The 23,193-nt window shown below is 26.0% G+C and overlaps 1 protein-coding gene across 1 annotated transcript in view; it reads right to left on the reverse strand.

Annotated features, from left to right (window-relative positions):
- Window positions 1-3,499, reverse strand: part of Or22c (Odorant receptor 22c) — a 66,156-nt gene extending 62,657 nt beyond the window's left edge. Inside the window, 3 exon segments of the mRNA XM_075294984.1 lie at window positions 2,556-2,742; window positions 2,935-3,238; window positions 3,314-3,499. Of these exon segments, the coding sequence (XP_075151099.1) occupies window positions 2,556-2,742; window positions 2,935-3,238; window positions 3,314-3,499 (677 nt within the window).
- Between the last annotated feature and the right edge of the window lie 19,694 nt (window positions 3,500-23,193).

The following is a 23,193-nucleotide window of genomic DNA, read 5'->3' on the forward strand; positions in this document are numbered from 1 at the left end:
TCTATAGAAAATTTTGTCAAAATTTTATTTTGGTAGAAAATTAAAAAAAAAAACAACAATTATTTCTATAGAAAATTTTGTAAAAATGTTATTCCTACAGAAAATTTTGTCAAAAATTGATTTCTAGAGAAAAATTTGTCAAAATTTTATTTCTTAAGAAAATTGTGTCAAAATTTTATTTCTATAGAAAATTTTGTCAAAAATTTATTTCTTAAAAAAATTTTGTCAAGATTTTTTTTCTATAGAAAATTTTGTCAAAATTTTATTTCTATAGAAAAATTTGTACAAATTTTATTTCTAAGAAAAATTTGTAAAAATTTTATGTCTTCAGAAAATTTTGTCACAATTTTTTTCATATATAACATTTGGTCAAAATTTATTTCTACGAAAATATTTGTCAAAATTTTATTTTGGTAGAAAATTTTGTCAAAAATTGATTTCTAGAGAAAAATTTTTCAAAATCTTATTTCTTAAGGAAATTATGTCAAAAATTTATTTCTATAGAAAATTTTGTCAAAAATTTATTTCTTAAAAAAAATTGTAAAAATTTTATTTCTATAGAAAATTTTGCCAAAATTTTTTTTTCTATAGAAAATTTTGTCAAAATTTTATTTCTATAGAAAAATTTGTAAAAATTGCATTTCTATAGAAAATTTTTTTAAAAATGTTATGTTTTTAGAAAACTTTGTCACAATTTTATTCCTACAGAAAATTTTATCAAAAATTTATTTCTAGAGAAAGTTTTGTCAAATTTTTATTTCTTAAGTAAATTGTGTTAAAATTTAATTTCTAAAGAAAATTTTGAAAAAAAATATTTCTATAGAAAATTTTGTCAAAATTTTATTTTGGTAGAATATTAAAAAAAAAATATTTCTATAGAAAATTTTGTAAAAATTTTATTCCTATAGAAAATATTGTCAACAATTTATTTCATTTTGTCAAAATTTTATTTCTATAGAAAATTTTGTCAAAATATTATTTCTATAGAAAAATTTGTAAAAATTTTATTTCTAAGAAAAATTTGTAAAAATTTTATGTCTTCAGAAAATTTTGTCACAATTTTTTTCATATATAACATTTGGTCAAAATTTATTTCTACGAAAATATTTGTCAAAATTTTATTTTGGTAGAAAATTTAAAAAAAAAAAAAATTATTTCTATAGAAAATTTTGTCAAAAATTGATTTCTAGAGAAAAATTTGTCAAAATTTTATTTCTTAAGGAAATTATGTCAAAAATTTATTTCTATAGAAAATTTTGTCAAAAGTTTATTTCTTAAAAAAAAAATTGTAAAAATTTTATTTCTATAGAAAATTTTGCCAAAAATTTTTTTCTATAGAAAATTTTGTCAAAATTTTATTTCTATAGAAAAATTTGTAAAAATTGCATTTCTACAGAAAAATTTTTAAAAATTTTGTTTTTAGAAAACTTTGTCACAATTTTATTCCTATAGAAAATTTTGTCAAAAATTTATTTCTAGAGAAAGTTTTGTCAAATTTTTATTTCTTAAGTAAATTGTGTTAAAATTTAATTTCTAAAGAAAATTTTGAAAAAAATTATTTCTATAGAAAATTTTGTCAAAATTTTATTTTGGTAGAAAATTAAAAAAAAATATATTTCTATAGAAAATTTTGTAAAAATTTTTTCCTATAGAAAATTTTGTCAAAAATTAATTTCTAGAGAAAATGTTGTCAAAATATTATTTCTTAAGAAAATTGTGTAAAAATTTTATTTCTATAGAAAATTTTGTCAAAAATTTATTTCTTTTTGTCAAAATTTTATTTCTATAGAAAATTTTGTCAAAATTTTATTTCTATAGAAAATTTTGTCAAAATTTTATTTCTGTAGAAAAATGTGTAAAAATTTTATTTCTATAGAAAAATTTGTCAAATTTTTATTTCATAAGAAAATTGTGCCAAAAATTTATTTCTTAAGAAAATTGTGTCAAAAAAATTTTATTTCTATAGAAAAATTTGTAATCATTTTATGTCTTTAGAAAATTTTGTCACAATTTTATATCTAAAGAAAATTTGTGAAGCAAGAAAATAAGTGTAATAAATGTTCAATATTTTTAAGTAGAAGTATTAATTATTTAAACAGCAAAACATATATTTTTGTTGGCCTCGATCATAAAATTAATTGATCCTATAAAATTTTAATAACAATTTTTTCATATTTCATCAATTAAGCTCTCAAGCAATGCCAATTAAAAACTTAATTGATACAACTAAAAAAATAAATTTGTACTATTAATTTTTGTTTTTATTTGTTTAAATTTGTTTAAATAATTAAATTTTTAATTTAAAATTTTCCAAATTCTATTAAAGTTTTAATTGGAAAAATTGTGTTAATATTTTCCTGTGCAAAATCGGGTGCAAGAAAAATATTGATATGAATATGGCTTTTTGAAAAATTATACTTCTTTAAATTATATCAGAAATAAGGCAGCAACAAAGCGAATATATGAAAATTAATTTAACAAAAAAATTACATTACAATTGTGTAGAAATCAATCTTCTATAGACACTCAAAGTGCATGCACCACTATTCACTCACATTATATTGAATGGCAACACATGTATCAGATCCTGGCCTTTAAGATAGCGCACCAGATTAGTCACAAGTGGTCGTATATTGAAGAATATATTGGTTGTCATGCCAGATGTCAGAAGGATGAAATTAAAGATACCACCAATGGAGGCAAATCCCTCAACAATTCGCATTTTCTGCTTGCTATGCTTCTCTGAAATTGAATCACAAAAATGAGCATCGCTGCTGATATAAGGTGGAAAGAGCTGAACGTAGCTCCTCATCGAGCATTTCTCATTAGCAATGAGCTCTCATTAAAATTTAATTAAAATTGAGGCCACTGCATGTGTCTGACATTTTGCTGTGGGTCTGTGGAATGGAATACTATCATGCCGTCAATACTTACCAGCCATTAGCATAGAGCGCATCCGTTGCACAATGTCATACCATTGGCGATTGTAGGTGAAGAAAACCAATATCTTGAAGAGCGATATGACCTTTGTCACGCCAGGTCAGAAGGCAGAGACTAAATCATCTATATGCAAAATTCCATAGAGATTCTCACCGATAGCACCGATGGCCACCACAAGTGTGCTGAACATGAATAGTGATGATTTGATGCAAGAGTAATGGTTCTGTGGCCAAATGCCACATATGCGACCGCATATTCTTGGTATCAGCATAAAGGATTTAGTTATAGGAGCCGATGCCTTGAGAAAATCCAGCATAATTATATGGATATAGCGTCAATGGTTAGTTGATGTGGTCCAAGTGTGAATTTGTACGAGGTTTTCGTATGGCGAAGATGAAGAATGAAGTACTGTTGGCTTTGAATTGTTGTCGGAATTAGAATTAATTGAATATTCTGTGCTGAGCTGGCTGTAGAAGATTTTAATTTCAAGATTAATGAAGATGCGTAAAAGATAATTGTAGCAATGTAATTTGAAGTGCATTGTATGTTCATGAGTCATTTTATTTTATTTAGTGCATATGTTTGCAACACCCAGAAGCAGAAGGTGATGTAGACATATGGTGTCTTTGGCACACTCAAAAAAAAAAAGTTTACTTGGATCCAAAGATTTTGACCTTCCCCTAAGGATTTTCGTATTGATTGTGAGCTAAAGATGCACCTTCTTTAAAATAAGGACATTTTTACGGACCTCCCTGGCTTTAAATCTAGGATCAATAAAATTAAAATTGGATAAAGATCTCATTCGTCGAATTTTTATTTTCTTTTTGAGATATATTATTAAAGGTATTTATGTTCAAACAAATTCCAATTTCAAAATCCAAATTATGCCAGGTACTTCAAAGTAAAACCAGTTTTCTTAATGCTAAAAAAACTCTAAACCAAAGATGCAAATCCTTAAAATAAGTCTTAGCCTTTATTTGAATCATTTTTATACCCTCCACCATAGGATGGGGTATATTAACTTTGTCATTCCGTTTGTACCACATCGAAATATTGCTCTAAGACCCAATAAAGTATATATATTCTGGGTCGTGGTGAAATTCTGAGTCGATCGGAGCATGTCCGTCCGTCTTTTGAAATCACGCTAACTTCCGAACGAAACAAGCTATCGACTTGAAACTTGACACAAGTAGTTGTTATTGATGTAGGTCGGATGGTATTGAAAACGGGCCATATCGGTCCACTTTTACGTATAGCCCCCATATAAACGAACCGCAAATTTGGATTGCGATTGCTCTAAGAGAAGCAAATTTCATCCGATCCGGCTGAAATTTGGTACATGCTGTTAGTATATGATATCTAACAACCATGCAAAAATTGGTCCATATCGGTCCACTTTTACGTATAGCCACCATATAAACGGACCCCCAAATTTGGCTTGCGTTTGCTTTAAGAGAAGCAAATTTCATTCGATCCGGCTGAAATTTGGTACATGGTGTTAGTATATGGTCTCTAACAACCATGCAAAAATTGGTCCGCATCGGTCCATAATTATATATAGCCCCCATATTAAACGATCCCCCGATTTGGATTGCGGAGCCTCTAAGAGAAGCAAATTTCATTCGATCCGGTTGAAATTTGGTACATGGTGTTGGTATATGTTCTCTAATGACCATGCAAAAATTGGTCCACATCGACCCATAATTATATATAGCCCCCATATAAGCCGATCCCCAGATTTGACCTCCGGAACCTCTTAGAGGAGCAAAATTCATCCGATCCAGTTGAAATTTGGTACATGGTGTTAGTATATTGCCTCTAACAACCATGCAAGAATTGGTCCAAATCGGTTCATAATTATATATAGCCCCCATATAAACCATTCCCCAGATTTGATCTCCGGAGCCTCTTGGAGGAGCAAAATTCATCCGATCCGGTTGAAATTTGCAACGTGGTGTTAGTACAAGGCCGCTAATAATAATAATAATAATAATAATAATAATAATAATAATAATAATAATAATAATAATAATAATAATAATAATAATAATAATAATAATAATAATAATAATAATAATAATAATAATAATAATAATAATAATAATAATAATAATAATAATAATAATAATAATAATAATAATAATAATAATAATAATAATAATAATAATAATAATAATAATAATAATAATAATAATAATAATAATAATAATAATAATAATAATAATAATAATAATAATAATAATAATAATAATAATAATAATAATAATAATAATAATAATAATAATAATAATAATAATAATAATAATAATAATAATAATAATAATAATAATAATAATAATAATAATAATAATAATAATAATAATAATAATAATAATAATAATAATAATAATAATAATAATAATAATAATAATAATAATAATAATAATAATAATAATAATAATAATAATAATAATAATAATAATAATAATAATAATAATAATAATAATAATAATAATAATAATAATAATAATAATAATAATAATAATAATAATAATAATAATAATAATAATAATAATAATAATAATAATAATAATAATAACAATAATAATAATAATAATAATAATAATAATAATAATAATAATAATAATAATAATAATAATAATAATAATAATAATAATAATAATAATAATAATAATAATAATAATAATAATAATAATAATAATAATAATAATAATAATAATAATAATAATAATAATAATAATAATAATAATAATAATAATAATAATAATAATAATAATAATAATAATAATAATAATAATAATAATAATAATAATAATAATAATAATAATAATATAATAATAATAATAATAATAATAATAATAATAATAATAATAATAATAATAATAATAATAATAATAATAATAATAATAATAATAATAATAATAATAATAATAATAATAATAATAATAATAATAATAATAATAATAATAATAATAATAATAATAATAATAATAATAATAATAATAATAATAATAATAATAATAATAATAATAATAATAATAATAATAATAATAATAATAATAATAATAATAATAATAATAATAATAATAATAATAATAATAATAATAATAATAATAATAATAATAATAATAATAATAATAATAATAATAATAATAATAATAATAATAATAATAATAATAATAATAATAATAATAATAATAATAATAATAATAATAATAATAATAATAATAATAATAATAATAATAATAATAATAATAATAATAATAATAATAATAATAATAATAATAATAATAATAATAATAATAATAATAATAATAATAATAATAATAATAATAATAATAATAATAATAATAATAATAATAATAATAATAATAATAATAATAATAATAATAATAATAATAATAATAATAATAATAATAATAATAATAATAATAATAATAATAATAATAATAATAATAATAATAATAATAATAATAATAATAATAATAATAATAATAATAATAATAATAATAATAATAATAATAATAATAATAATAATAATAATAATAATAATAATAATAATAATAATAATAATAATAATAATAATAATAATAATAATAATAATAATAATAATAATAATAATAATAATAATAATAATAATAATAATAATAATAATAATAATAATAATAATAATAATAATAATAATAATAATAATAATAATAATAATAATAATAATAATAATAATAATAATAATAATAATAATAATAATAATAATAATAATAATAATAATAATAATAATAATAATAATAATAATAATAATAATAATAATAATAATAATAATAATAATAATAATAATAATAATAATAATAATAATAATAATAATAATAATAATAATAATAATAATAATAATAATAATAATAATAATAATAATAATAATAATAATAATAATAATAATAATAATAATAATAATAATAATAATAATAATAATAATAATAATAATAATAATAATAATAATAATAATAATAATAATAATAATAATAATAATAATAATAATAATAATAATAATAATAATAATAATAATAATAATAATAATAATAATAATAATAATAATAATAATAATAATAATAATAATAATAATAATAATAATAATAATAATAATAATAATAATAATAATAATAATAATAATAATAATAATAATAATAATAATAATAATAATAATAATAATAATAATAATAATAATAATAATAATAATAATAATAATAATAATAATAATAATAATAATAATAATAATAATAATAATAATAATAATAATAATAATAATAATAATAATAATAATAATAATAATAATAATAATAATAATAATAATAATAATAATAATAATAATAATAATAATAATAATAATAATAATAATAATAATAATAATAATAATAATAATAATAATAATAATAATAATAATAATAATAATAATAATAATAATAATAATAATAATAATAATAATAATAATAATAATAATAATAATAATAATAATAATAATAATAATAATAATAATAATAATAATAATAATAATAATAATAATAATAATAATAATAATAATAATAATAATAATAATAATAATAATAATAATAATAATAATAATAATAATAATAATAATAATAATAATAATAATAATAATAATAATAATAATAATAATAATAATAATAATAATAATAATAATAATAATAATAATAATAATAATAATAATAATAATAATAATATATAATAATAATAATAATAATAATAATAATAATAATAATAATAATAATAATAATAATAATAATAATAATAATAATAATAATAATAATAATAATAATAATAATAATAATAATAATAATAATAATAATAATAATAATAATAATAATAATAATAATAATAATAATAATAATAATAATAATAATAATAATAATAATAATAATAATAATAATAATAATAATAATAATAATAATAATAATAATAATAATAATAATAATAATAATAATAATAATAATAATAATAATAATAATAATAATAATAATAATAATAATAATAATAATAATAATAATAATAATAATAATAATAATAATAATAATAATAATAATAATAATAATAATAATAATAATAATAATAATAATAATAATAATAATAATAATAATAATAATAATAATAATAATAATAATAATAATAATAATAATAATAATAATAATAATAATAATAATAATAATAATAATAATAATAATAATAATAATAATAATAATAATTATTCTATAGAAATTGGTCTATACCATAATCATGGTTCATAATCATTGTTGCAACTCGAGCCAAAAAAAATTTACCAAGATTTTATTTTTATAGAAAACATTGTCAAAATGTTATTTCTATAGAAAATTTTGTCAAAATTTTATTTCTATAGAAAATTTTGTCAAAATTTTATTTCTATAGAAAATTTTGACAAAATTTTATTTCTATAGAAAATTTTGACAAAATTTTATTTCTATAGAACATTTTTTCCAAATTTTATTTCTATAGAAAATTTTGTCAAAATTTTACTTCTAAGAAAATGTTGTCAAAATTTTATTTCTATAGAAACTTTAAACTTAATTATATATGTATTTAATCGGCCTTTTTAAGTTTAATATATACCACGTATGGACTATGTGGTATATATTACAGTGTTAGGAAGTTTTAAGATACCTTGCCATCGGCTTCAGTAGAAGTTTCTACGCAATCCATGGTGGAGGGTACATAAGCTTCGGCCTGGCCGAACTTACGGCCGTATATACCAGTTTTTTTACTAACATTGTGTTCCACCCCAGGGTATTACACAGAAAAAAATTCCGTAGTTAAACTAACGCTAAATTTAATTTATTTTTATTGGGAAAAATTTATTTGCTAGTAGTTAAATTTTAGAATTTTTATCGAAATTTTCCACAGCTTAATGAAATCTTACTTTTTTTAAGTATGTTTCCAAAATTTTATGAACTAAACTTGGGTATAAAGTTCAATGACCGTACATATAATGAGTTCAATATGAACTAAAGCAAAAGTGAATTTTCGTACGATTCCCAAAAATAGTAAGAATGAACTACTGTATGGTTAAAATGGTCATGATTTGGCGCCAATGATTTTCTTCTTTACTTTTAGTTTTTTTTATACCCACCACCATAGGATGGGGGGTATATTAACTTTGTCATTCCGTTTGTAACACATCGAAATATTGCTCTAAGACCCCATAAAGTATATATATTCTGGGTCGTGGAGAAATTCTGAGTAGATCTGAGCATGTCCGTCCGTCCGTCTGTTGAAATCACGCTAACTTCCGAACGAAACAAGCTATCGACTTGAAACTTGGCACAAGTAGTTGTTATTGATGTAGGTCGGATGGTATTGCAAATGGGCCATATCGGTCCACTGTTACGTATAGCCCCCATATAAACGGACCCCCAAATTTGGGTTGCGAGGCCTCTAAGAGAAGCAAATTTCATCCGATCCGGCTGAAATTTGGTACATGGTGTCAGTATATGGTCTCTAACAACCATGCAAAAATTGGTCCACATCGGTCCATAATTATATATAGCCCCCATATAAACCGATCCCGCGATTTGGCTTGCGAGGCCCCTAAGAGAAGCAAATTTCATCCGATCCGGCTGAAATTTGGTACATGGTGTCAGTATATGGTCTCTAACAACCATGCAAAAATTGGTCCACATCGGTCCATAATTATATATAGCCCCCATATAAACCGATCCCCCGATTTGGCTTGCGAGGCCTCTAAGAGAAGCAAATTTCATCCGATCCGGCTGAAATTTGGTGCATGGTGTTAGTATATGGTCTCGAACAACCATGCAAAAATTGGTCCACATCGGTCCATAATTATATATAGCCCCCATATAAACCGATCCCCCCATTTGGCTTGCGAGGCCTCTAAGAGAAGCAAATTTCGTCCGATATGACTGAAATTTGGTACGTGATGTTAGTATATGGTCTCTAACAACCATGCAAAAATTGGTATACATCGGTTCATAGTTATATATAGCCCCCATATAAACCGATCACCAGATTTGACCTCCGGAACCTCTTGGAAGACCAAAATTCATCTGATTCAATTGAAATTTGGTACGTGGTGTTAATATATGGCCTCAAACTCCCATGCAAAAATTGGTCGATATCGGTCCATAATTATATATAGGCCCCATATAAACCGATCCCCAGATTTGACCTCCAGAGCCCCTTGGAAGAGCAAAATACTTCCCATTCGGTTGAAATTTGGTACGTGATGTTAGTATATGGTATCCAACAACCATGCAGGAATAAGAAGTTTTAAGATACCACAACCCAAGTAATTCGATTGTGGATGACAGTCTTTCGTAGAAGTTTCTACGCAATCCATGGTGGTGGGTACATAAGATTCGGCCTGGCCGAACTTGCGGCCGTATATACTTGTTTTCTTCTATGAAAGGATGTAATTTCATGAACTGCAGTTAGTACAACAGGGAATTAAAATTTCCTTGTTTTAACAAACCTTTCGGGGAAATCTCAAAATGTGAAAAAAATTTTGTTCAATTTTCGTCCGAGGTAGTTCATTCTTCTTATAAAACAGTTCACTTTTTTCGGTTTAGAAGACTTAAATTTAAAGTCCATACATTTTGTAGACCTCTAACAAATTTTGTCCAGATAGGGTCAGATTTAAATATATGTATATGGGAACATAAACCGTCCAACACATTGGACGGATTTGATATGCTATCGAAAATGTGAATCTACAATGTGGTGCAGGGTATAATTTAGTCGGTCCCGTCCGATTTTAAACTTTCCTTACTTGTTTGAAAGCACTTTTTTTACAGGGTACTGATAGCGAAATACGGGAGAATTCAAAAGTAAATTATATTTATTTTTATGAATTACATATAATTACACATATCTTTTAATTAGCTGAGACATGTCGGAAGTCAACGATTCTTTGATGTTCAATTTTTTTTACCCTTATGAATTTAAATATTAACATTTCCTGACTTAATAAAATTCTTCTTAATTTGTTTTAACTTCCAATAACTTTTTTTTTTAAACACCAGTTAATTTTCTTTTAAAAATATTAATTTAGTTAAAATAACATTACATTTCTTACCATCAAAAAAATCTCTTTGCAAATTGCCTTGAGTACTTCTGGCTCTAAAATAATTTCATGAAGAAATCTAGTTTTATGGTATTTATACGTCCGTTTTCTTGGTTTGTGCCTCTTTGCCTGGTCTCTGTTTCCTCTCTCTCTATCTCTGCCTTGTCCGTTTGTATGAAATTGTTCCTTTGTTGGTTTGAAGATCTTTCCGAGGAAATAGAGCAGAAAACTTAACCTAGCACTAACTGACCATACAACTGACTGGCCAATTGTATATGGAAGGTCATTATAATTGCACCCACTTCTAATTTCTGTTTTACCAGATTTCTTTCACTCAACAACGATATGCGTTTAATGAATGAAAGGAATTCTTTAATTATTTAAATGGGGGCGTTATTTGATAACAGTTTTAATTTTTATTTAACTAAATCTTGTGGTCAGGATGTTCGGAAAGACGAAGAGAGAGAGGTAGAGAAGAAGCAGATTGAAAGACTAATGTTGTATTAAAAGTTTCTTCTTTAATTATAAATTATAAGACCATTTCTGTTTCCCCAAGCAAAATCCTCTAGGGGGTATGGGATTTTTTTTTTTTTTTGTTGTTGTCTTACTTTCCAACTATGGTATGCATGGTATGGGCACGTCGCTGTACCCACTTAAGGAGTTTTGTTTTAAAGTTTATATCAAACCCACGTTAAACCAGAGGGTATTTTGAATAGCTCTTCAACCTTTCATTAAAATTACGTTTATGATTGCCAAGTATTTATGTTTGTAAGTTCACCTATTAATAACAGAGGCTTTCATTTAATTTATTTGAAAAAACAAAATGCATATATAAATGAAAATTTATAAGTTTCGTTTTGTGCTTGCCTCGTTGAACATGGAAAACATTAAAAGTTAGTTTCAATTAAAATTTAACCGAGTTTTATATAACCGTATCACAATATCTCTGCTAGGTATACACTCAAACAAAGTGTCTGGTCCATTTTGTTTTTCCTAAAGTTGATTGCACAATTTTTTGCAACACATTCTCATGTTAGAGAATATTTTGTGCGAAAAGGAGGTGGAGAAAGGTATACCACTTTTTTTCCTTTTTTTTATACCCTCCGCCACACTGTGGAACAGGGTATTACAAGTTAGGGCATATGTTTGCAATGCACAGAAGGAGACGAGATAGTCTTTGGTGATATTGTTCAGGGCCGACCCCTGCGTCGATCTAGCCAAGTCCGTCTGGCTGTGAACATATTTTTGTATATTTTTTTGTGTTCCACCCCAGGGCATTAGTCGACTTAAATTTGAAGTCTATAGATTTGGTACAAATTTTGTTCAGATCGAGGTAGATTTAAATGTATGTATTTGACACAAAAACCTTTATACACAGAAGAAAAAGTGTCTCGTAAATTTAAGAAGATTTTTACAATAATTTATTACAAGAATTTTCCAGAATTTTAGTTCATTTTTCGTATCTTCAACGAAAATTAACTACTCGAAAGGAAATTTTACAAATTCTAAGTACCACTCGTTTAGTTCATGACCTACAAAATACGATGGAAATTTCCTTAAAAAATTTCTTAACTGGTAGTTAAAAATTCGTTTGTCATGCTATAAAACTACTTGTGAAATGTAAAGTATTTTCTAAATAATAAGTGCAATTTACTATAGGATTTTTCTGTATGAGAAAATATTTTTTTACGAAAAATGAACTTGAAAGTGGATAGCAATTTCTTACTGACAATACCTATAGTTAATAATTGTTGGTAAAAAATTACCCAATGAAATATTTTTAGTTCACATGTAATTAAATTTATAGACATTTTCGTTAAAAATGGTAGATAAAATTTCATGAAAATTTTGCAAATTTTAAGATAAACGTTTCATCGTTCATAAACTGGTGTGCCTTTACGAATATTATTCTTAGAGTAAATTGTCAGCATATGCGATGAACTAATGCATAGTACAGAGATCTTTATCGGAGTAGTGGAATGTGATTAATGTAAAGAGATGTTACTTGAGTTTTGTTGTGTATACATGAGCGTGGGGTTGTTTTTATTTTTGTTCATTTAGTGGTTTGTGTGTGTTTGTTATTCGTGGATGGTTTATTTGGCTGGATGAGGTGTTGTTTTCAATAAAGGCACATGTGTTTTTGTTGTTGTAGGAATGTTTTGGCTTTGCTTGGTTTTGTTTGGCATGCTTCAGTTGTATAGTTGGCGTTGGCGTGGGTTGTTGCATCTTTTAAGCAGGTATGCAACAAGGAAATATAAATTTTAAATGAAAGTTATTAATATTTTAACGGTAGTTTAGAAAAAAGTTATTAAGAATATTTTGGGAAATATGTTGAAATCGAAAGTGTATTGAAATTTTTATTATTCAATGTAAAAAATTAATATTCAATTCCAGATGAATTTGGAAAATTTTTGTAATATCTCAGCGTATAGTTTACTCATAAATTGGTAAGTATTTTTTTAATATGGCTTTCTTTTAAAAATAATATTTTTATGTATATTATTATTTGTTAATTATTTTTTTTTTTTTGGATACCAGTTTAATGTTTTGTTGTTAAAGCAATATTTAATTTCAGAGCAGATGGATTCGAACAAATTTAAAAACTAGAGAATTGGTAAGTTTTCTTTTACAAATTGGCTTTCTTTCAACTAGCATTACATTTTTATCATCAAAATTACAGGTTTTTAATACCTTATTTTAGTATTTTTTTAATCAATTTTTTTAAACCAATGTAATATTTTTAATGTAAAAAACAAATATTTAATTTCAGAATAACCCCTTAAAAATTTGGAAAAATTTTTAGTACTCCTTTGCTTGTAATTAAATAGTGAATTGATAAGGATTCTTTGACTTTCTTTTAACCCTGGACAGTCATCCTTATTTTTTGTACATTAACGTCATCCTTCGTCATTTTGACTACGGCTCATTTCAAGACGCTATAATTTTCATCGTGAGCGAAAAAGTGAACCAAACTTGAATTTATTTTCTTATTCAATTTGGTTTTAAGTAGTATAAAACAAAAAGTCATAAAACGGTCGAATTAGTATAACTTAAATTTACCATTTCCCAATAGACTAAAATGCATTTTAAATCGAAAATGAAATTACGTGTCGTCATTTTGACGAATGAAGACTGTCTAGGGTTATCAAGAATATTTGGTTTTTTATGCATATTATTATTTTTTTTATTAGATTTTTTGAAAACATATTATATATTTTTTTATTATATAGAATACTTCATTATTTCTCTAATTGTTTCAGGTACAAATTTTATGAGATACGTTTTCCAGAGAAAAGTTGAATTCCATACGTCATTTGATAAAATTCCCCCAAATATGGTAAGTTACAAGCTAAAATGATGAATTAAAAAATTATATTTCATTACATGGTGTTAATTTTTAACACTTTTCGTTATTGCTTCCATTTCTTTCCAGCAAGATATGTGAAAAAATTACCTACGATGAATAAAAAAGGATAAGTCAAAATGTCCAAACAGCGAGTTCAAATGAACTACTCTCTGTTCCACGAGGTCATCATTTTTATTCACAAAAAACATTATAATAAAGTACTTTTGCTTAAAGAAACTTTAATTTTAATGTATGAAAATGTTCATAATAGTAAAACGGTTTGTTGTTCCTTTAATTATTCAATTTCTCTGTACTTTGGAATGATTGATTTAAAAATAGTTTAGTCGTCGACATTTTAAAGAGACTGTTAACCAATTTTTATTATCGGGTTTCCCAAAAAATAAGCAAGTAAACCAAAATAATACTGACTTTTTAACTTGGTAGGGGTATATAAATCTTATGGCGTTGTAAAAATGAACTAAAATACAATGTTATAGATGAACTAAAATTTAAGAGAACTATAAACTAGACAAGTTGAAAAAAATCTTATAGGCTAAATCATGGTCAATATTACTACAGTTTAGTTCATTTTGCAATGGAAAAGGGTTCACTGTTTTTTCAGTGTATATAGCACGCAACACATTTGATATGGCATTGGAAATTGTGGATTTAGAAAGTGATGCAGGGTACAATATAGTCAGCCCCGCTGACTATTGGATTGATGATTGGATTGGTTAAAGATTGGAAGCAATTCCGATATCCACAAAAAGTCTAGTACATAAAGACAAACAGTTTGTGTTTTATTCAAAATCAACATCGGCCCTTGAAATTTTAACCACCCTTTACCTGTATGGGAGCTATATCTAAATCTGAACTGATTTCAACCAACTTTGGCATGCACAGTTAGAATATTAATTATTCTCCCTGTCCAAATTTTCAAATAAATCAGACTATAAAATTTGGCCTCTGTGGCAGGGCTGTGGAGTAGGAGTCTTGGAGTCTGAAAATTTTGATGTAGTTGGATAAACTTAATTTTTTACAACACTTCACATTTTTGTAACCACACAAGCTTTTACGCAAATTAGTTTCCATTCATTCGATAAATGTACTTCATATACAGTAAAATGAAAAGCAACTTCCAATTACGGAGATCATTGTATGTTTCGTAGAATGTTAGACTAGTAAATGGGTTGAATCGATACATTTTAATGCCCACCACCAAAATTTTGTCGAAATTTTATTTCTATAACAAATTTTGTCAAAATTTTATTTCGATAGAAAATTTTGTCAATTTTTTTTTCGTTAGAAAATTTTGTTTAAATTTTATTTCTATAGAACATTTTGTTAAAATTTTATTTTTTTTGAAAATTTTGTCAAAATTTTATTTCTATAGAAAATTTTGTCAAAATTTTATTAAATATATATTATTTTTTCAAAATTTTATTTCTATTGATAATTTTTTTAAAGATTTATTTCTATAGAAAATTTTGTCAAAAATTTATTTCTATAGAACATTTTATTAAAACTTTATTTTTATAGAAAATTTTACCAAAATTTTATTTTTATAGAAAATTTTGTTAAAATTTTTTTTCTATAGAAAATTTTGTCAAAATTTTATTTTTATAGAAAATTTTGTCAAAATTTTATTTCTATAGAAAATTTTGTCAAAGATTTATTTCTATAGAAAATTTTGTCAAAAATTTATTTATATAGAACATTTTGTTAAAATTTTATTTCTATAGAAAATGTTGTCAAAATTTTATTTTTATAGAAAATTTTGTCAAAATTTTATTTCTATAGAAAATGTTGTCAAAATTTTATTTCAATAGAAAAATTTGTCAAAATTTTATTTACATAAAAAATTTGTCAAAATTTTATTTACATAAAAAATTTTGTCAAAATTGTATTTAATATATAACATTTCTTCAAAATTTTATTTCTATAGAAAATTTTGTCAAAATTTTATTTCTATAGAAAATTTTGTCAAAATTTTATTTCTGTAGAAATTTTTGTCAAAATTTTATTTCTATAGAAAATTTTGTCAAAGATTTATTTCTATAGAACATTTTGTCAAAATTTTATTTTTGTAGAAAATTTTATTTCTATATAAAATGTTGTCAAAATTTTATTTCTATAGAAAAATTTGTCAAAATTTTATATTTGTAGAAAATTTTTTCAAAGATTTATTTCTATAGAAATAATATTTGGGAAATATCTTTTATATATAGATCCCAAAAAATTTGAAAGAATTCAAATGGTATCGAAAATGTTGATCTAGAGAATTGTGCTGGGAAAACTACAGTCAGCCCTGTCCGACTTTATACTTGCCTTTACTAAATTTTTCTTTGGTTGTATACAAATTGAGAAAAAAAGCTCATAAAACCAAAAGTTTGTTGTCATCATAGTTTTATAATTATATGTTTTTGTCTTATTTTAGTAGCAGTTCGTAATTGGTTTCGTTGTTTTTTTTTTATATTTTTTCTTCACAATCGATGATTTTGCTGTAATTGTTATCAATGTATTTTAATAGCTCAGCCTTAAGGGGGTGGATACAATAGACAAAAAAAAAGAAACACAAACTCTTAATTATTATTTACATCATTAAAAATTGCTGTTGATATAAAAAAAGTTTTTAATAACATTTCATAACGTAATTAATAGGTCTTTCATTCTTGGCTTTATTAAAGTTTGGTTGGAGTTGAAAAAACTAAAATAATTCAGTGGCTAGATAAGCTGCTAACAAAACGAGTATTCAAACGTACCTGAAAACTATTTAAACTGTAAATGACATAGTATATGAAAATACCTTTCAACCGAAAAAGCTATTTTCAGTGGTCTATATTAAAAACTACATTTTAGTGAATAAAGATCCTCACTAAATACAAATTCTTATATGATAAACTATTCTGGGCATTTATAAGAAAAACGGACGATAAATTGTGACCACCTCCCAAAAATCAAAACTTTGATGCAGTCCTTGAAAAATTGAAATTTTTATATGAAAACTTTATTTTGGTAACATCTCCTTAAATATGCTTCCTAGAGCAAAAAGGACGTTAATCCACAAAAAATTACAATTCTGATGAAAATGCTTAAAAAAATAAAAAAATTTATATTAAAAACTTATTTTGGTAATATCTCCTTAAGTATGCGGCCTAGAGCGAAGGACGTTAATTCATGACCACATCTAAAAGATCAAAATTTTTATGAAATCCTTGAAAAATTAAAATTTTTATATGAAAAATGAAAATATTTTGGTCATATCTCTTCACATATGCATCCTAGAGTGAAACGGATATGATTTCGCTACATCAACTTTTTGATGATAATTCACAAAACAATCAAATTTTTTTATGAAAAACTTATTTTGGCCATATCTCCTTAAATATGCATCCTAGAGCAAAAAAGGACGTTAATCCACAAAAAAATTACAATTCTGATGAAAATCCTTAAAAAATTCAAATTTTTATATGAAAAACTTATTTTGGTAATATCTCCTTAAATATGCGTCCTAGAGCGAAGTTAATTCATGACCACATCGACAAAATCAAAATTTTTATGAACTCCTTGAAAAATTAAAATTTTTATATGAAAAACTTATTTTGGTCATATCTCCTTAAATATGCATCCTAGAGCAAAAAAGGACGTTAATCCACAAAAAATTACAATTCTGATGAAAATCCTTAATAAATTCAAATTTTTATATGAAAAACTTATTATCTCCTTAAATATGCGTCCTGGAGCGAAGGACGTTAATTCATGACCACATCCAAAAAATCAAAATTTTTATGAACTCCTTGCAAAATTAAAATTTTCAGATGAAAAACTTATTTTGGCCATATCTCCTCATATATGCATCCTAGAGTGAAACGGATATTATTTCGTTACCACAAACCAAACATCAACTTTTTGATGATAATTCTCAAAAAAATCAAATTTTTTTATGAAAAATTATTTTGGCCATATCTCCTTAAATATGCATCCTAGAGCGAAAAGGACGTTACTTTGAGACCACAATTTAAAAAAGATCTAAATTTTAATGAAAATCCTTGAAAATTTCAAATTTTTGTATGAAAAACTTAAATATGCGTCCTAGAGCGAAAAGGACGTTAATTTGGAACCACCACAAAAAAATCAAAATTTTGGTGAAAATCCTTGAAAAATTCAAATTTTTATATGAAAAACTTATTTTAATTATTAATTTGAGACGACAATTAAAAAATCGAAATTTTGATGGATATCTTTGAAAATTTTAAATTTTGATATGAAAGATTTATTTTCGCTCCTCGTCGTTGAGCGAAATGGACTTTAATTCAATTTCACTGCAAATCCTTGAAAAATTAAAATTTTTGTATGAAAACGTATTTTGGTCTTATCTCCTTAAATATACATAAAATATAAATCACAATTTCAGGGAAGATACGTACAAACTTCAAATTTTTATATAAACAAATTAATTTTGCCATATCTTGAGCGAAACGGACGTTAATTCAAGACCGCCCCTCTAAAATCAAAGTTTCGATGCAAATCCTCAAAAGAATCAAATTTTTATATGAAAAACATATTTTGGCTTCAAATTGTGGCGTCCTAGAGCGAAAAGGTCGTCAATTCGTGACAAACCCCTAAAAATCAAAATTTCAGTTAAAATCCTTGAAAAAATCAAATTTTTATATAAACAATTTAATTTTTCCATATATCCTTATATATGCGACCTAGAGCGAAACGGACGTTAATTCGTGACCTCCCCCTAGAGCGAAAAGGACGTTAATTCATGGCCACTCCAAAAAATTAAAATTTTTACTAAAATCCTTGAAAAATTCAAATTTTTGACGAAAAACTTATTTTGGTCTTATCTCCTTAAATATGTGTCCTAGAGCGAAAAGGGCGTTAATTTGTAACCATAACTAAAAAAAATCAAAATTTTGATAAAAATCTTTGAAAAAGTCAAATTTTGATATGAAAGATTTATTTTCACTATGTCTCCTTTAATATGCGTCGTAGAGCGAAAAGGACGATATTTCGTGACACCTTCCAAAAAATAAAAAGTTTTATGAAAATCCTTGAAAAAGTTCACATTTTTATATGAAAAACTTATTTTGGCGATATCTACTTAAATATGCATCCTAGAGCGAAAATAACGTTAATTCGTGACCACCCCTAAAAAAATCAAAATTTCACTGAAAATCCTTGAAAAAATTAAAATTTTTTTAAGAAAAACTTATTTTGGCTGTAACTCCTTAAATATGCGTCGTAGAGCGAAAAGGACGTTAAATCTTGACCAGCCCAAAAAATCAATATTTCTGTGAAAATCTATGAACAATTCAAATTTTATATGAATAACTTATTTGGCTGTAACTGCTTAAATATGCGTCTTAGAGCGAAAAGGACGTTAATTGGTGACCACACTCAAAAAATCAAAATTTTGAAACAAAATTCAAATTTTTTTATGTAAAACTTATGTTAGTCATATCTGCTTAAACACGTGTCCTAGGGGCAAAAAGGGGGCCACCGTGGTGTAATGGTTAGCAAGCCTGTCTTGCGTACACAGTTTCGTGGGGTCGATTCCTGCTTCGACCGAACACCAAAAAGTTTTTCAGCGGTGGATTATCCCACTTCAGTAATGCAGTGGACCTTTCTGAGGGTTTCAAAGCTACTCTAAGTGGCTTCACTGTAATGTGGAACGCCGTTCGGACTCGGCTATAAAAAGGAGGTCCCTTGTCATTGAGCTTAACATGGAATCGGGCAGCACTCAGTGATAAGAGAGAAGTTCACCAATGTGGTATCACAATGGACTGAATAGTCTAAGTGAGCCTGATACATCGGGCTGCCACCTAACCTAACCTAAATGTCCGTCTGTCCGTGTGTTTGTTGCAATCACGATATAATTTTCAATAATGGCGCTTGCAATTTGGCACAGATTTTTTTTTGCAGGCAGATCAAGTTCGAAGATGGGCTATATCAAAAAAAGGGCAAAAAGGACTTTAACATGTCGAGAAAAAAATTGTTTGTTTTAAAGTTACAGCATCTATGGCTGGTCATTAATACCAAAATCCTTAATGGAATGTTATCATATTTGGTTCCGAGTATATTAAAGAAAATAAAAAAAAAACGTTTAAAATAATATATACATTTTACAGCCTTAAATGTGACTTGTATAATCTCTGTTACATTCAAAGATTTTCCCCTTATATTTTCAAAAATCTGTTCAATAAGCACCATGGCCGGCAATCCATTTTAACTTTCTAAACACTCATTAACCATAAACACGAACGTTAACAATAAAATTGAAAAGTATTTGATGATCTCATATTGTTTAAAAGTTTTTCTTACCCTACACCACTGTGGGTATTATAAGTAAGTGGATATGCTTGCAACACCCAGAAGGAGACGAAATAGGCATATAATGTCTTTGGAAAATATGCTCGATTTCGGGATGTCCGTGTAGATACGTTTTTATATCCTCCACCATAGGATGGGGGGTATATTAACTTTGTCATTCCGTTTGTAACACATAGAAATATTGCTCTAAGACCTCATAAAGTATATATATTTTGGGTCGTGGTGAAATTCTGAGTCGATCTGAGCATGTCCGTCCGTCTGTTGAAATCACGCTAACTTCCGAACGAAACAAGCTTTCGAAACTTTGCATAATTAGTTGTTATAGATGTAGGTCGGATGGTATTGCAAATGGGCCATATCGGTCCACTTTTATATATAGCCCCCATATAAACCGATCCCCAGAATTGGCTTGCGGATCCTTTAAGAGAAGCAAATTGTATCCGATCCGGCTGAAATTTGGAACATGGTGTTAGTATATGAAATTTGGTGTTAGTATATGGTCTCTAACAACCATGGAAAAATATGTCCATATCGGTCCATAATTATATATAGCCCACATATAAACCGATCCCCAGATTTGGCTTGCATATCCTTTAAGAGAAGCAAATTGCATCCGATCCGGCTCAAATTTGGAACATGGTGTTAGTATATGGTATTTAACAACCATGGTCCATTTAACAAATTGGTCCATATCGGCTCATAATCATATATAGCCCCCATATAAACCGATCCCTTGATTTGGTTTGAAGCCTCTTGAAGCAGGAAATTTCATCCGATTTAGTTGGAATTTGGTACATTGTGCTAGTATATGGCCGCTAACAGCCATGCCAAACTAGTTCCATATCGGTCTATAGTTATATAGCCCTCAGATAAATCGATGCCCAATCATACAAAAATTCGTCCATATCGGTTCATAATTGTAAATAGCCCCCATATAAAGCGACCCCCCATATTTCAATTCTGGCTTTCTAATTACCGCGCAAAAGTCCATATCGGTTCGTAAATATTTGTACACTTAAATTCTAAGGGCCGATGTTGAATGTGAACCACACCTAAACGCCAAGTTTTTTTACGATTTTTTTTTTGACATTTCTCCATTACAGACTTATTCAATTTGAACCATGGAGAGATACACAATCCAACAACGTGTTAAAGTTATCCAGACTTGTTATGAAAATGGGCGTTCAAATCAAAATGCATATCGTCCACTTCGTGATTTTTGGTCAATTTGATCGTCCAAATGTGCGTACAATCGCAAAAATCGTGGAAAGTTTTGAGCAAACCGGGTTTGTAGAAGATGTGAGAACACCAGTGCATACTCATACAGCTCGTACTGCAGAAAATATTGCTGCTGTTCGCGATAGTGTGGCTGAAGAGCCGTCCACCTCAACTCGTCGTCGTGCCCAACAATTGCACCTCTCATGCTCGTCGTTGATGAACATTATGCATAAAGACTTGCATTTACACGCTTACAAGGTGCAATTGGCTCAAGAACTAAAGCCTCTTGACCATTCCAAACGTCGTGAATGGGCAGAATGGTTCCAAGAAATGGCAACAGTGGATGATCAATTTTCGAAGAAAATAATCTTCAGTGATGAGGCACATTTTCACCTCAGTGGATTTGTAAATAAATAGAATTGCCGCATTTGGGAGAATGAGAATCCAAGAGTGATTGTCGAAAAACCAATGCACCCACAAAGAGTGACTGTTTGGTGCGGTTTATGGACTGGCGGCATCATCGGGCCGTATTTTTTCCAAAATGAGGCCGATCAGGCAGTTACTGTGAATGGTGTTCACTATCGTGAGATGATAACGAACTTTTTATGGCCCGAATTGGAAGATATGGATGTGGACGATATGTGGTTTCAGCATGACGGTGCCACTTGCCATACAGCTAACGAAACAATGGCTCTTTTGCGCAACAAACTCAATGGCCGTGTTATCTCACGTACTGGCGATGTCAATTGGCCGCCAATATCATGTGATTTGACACCGTTGAACTTTTTTCTTTGGGGTTATTTGAAAGAAAAGGTGTACGTCGATAAGCCAGCAACAATTCAAGAGCTAAAGGATGAGATAATAACGACATAGAACCTCCATTATGCCTCAGCGTCATCGAAAATTTGGACCATCGGATGAAGGTGTGCCACCGAGGTCGCGGCGCCCATTTGGCCTATATTTTGTTCCATACATAATTGAGTAATACCAATATATCATAATAAAATAAAATTACAATAATTTCCTAAATAGTTTGTGTGTTTATTCAAAATCAACATCGGCCCTTGAAATTTAACCACCTATATATACCTTTTGAGTCCAATATATACCACGTATGGAGTAACTTACAATTTAGAAGACTACGTTTAGAAGTTTTAAGATACCTTGCCATCGACAAGTGTTGGCGGTAACCCAAGTAATTCGATTGTGGATGACAGTCTTTAGTAGAAGTTTATACGTAATTCAT

The sequence above is a fragment of the Haematobia irritans genome, chromosome 2 (assembly GCF_050003625.1).
Source record: "Haematobia irritans isolate KBUSLIRL chromosome 2, ASM5000362v1, whole genome shotgun sequence".
Lineage (NCBI taxonomy): Eukaryota > Metazoa > Arthropoda > Insecta > Diptera > Muscidae > Haematobia > Haematobia irritans.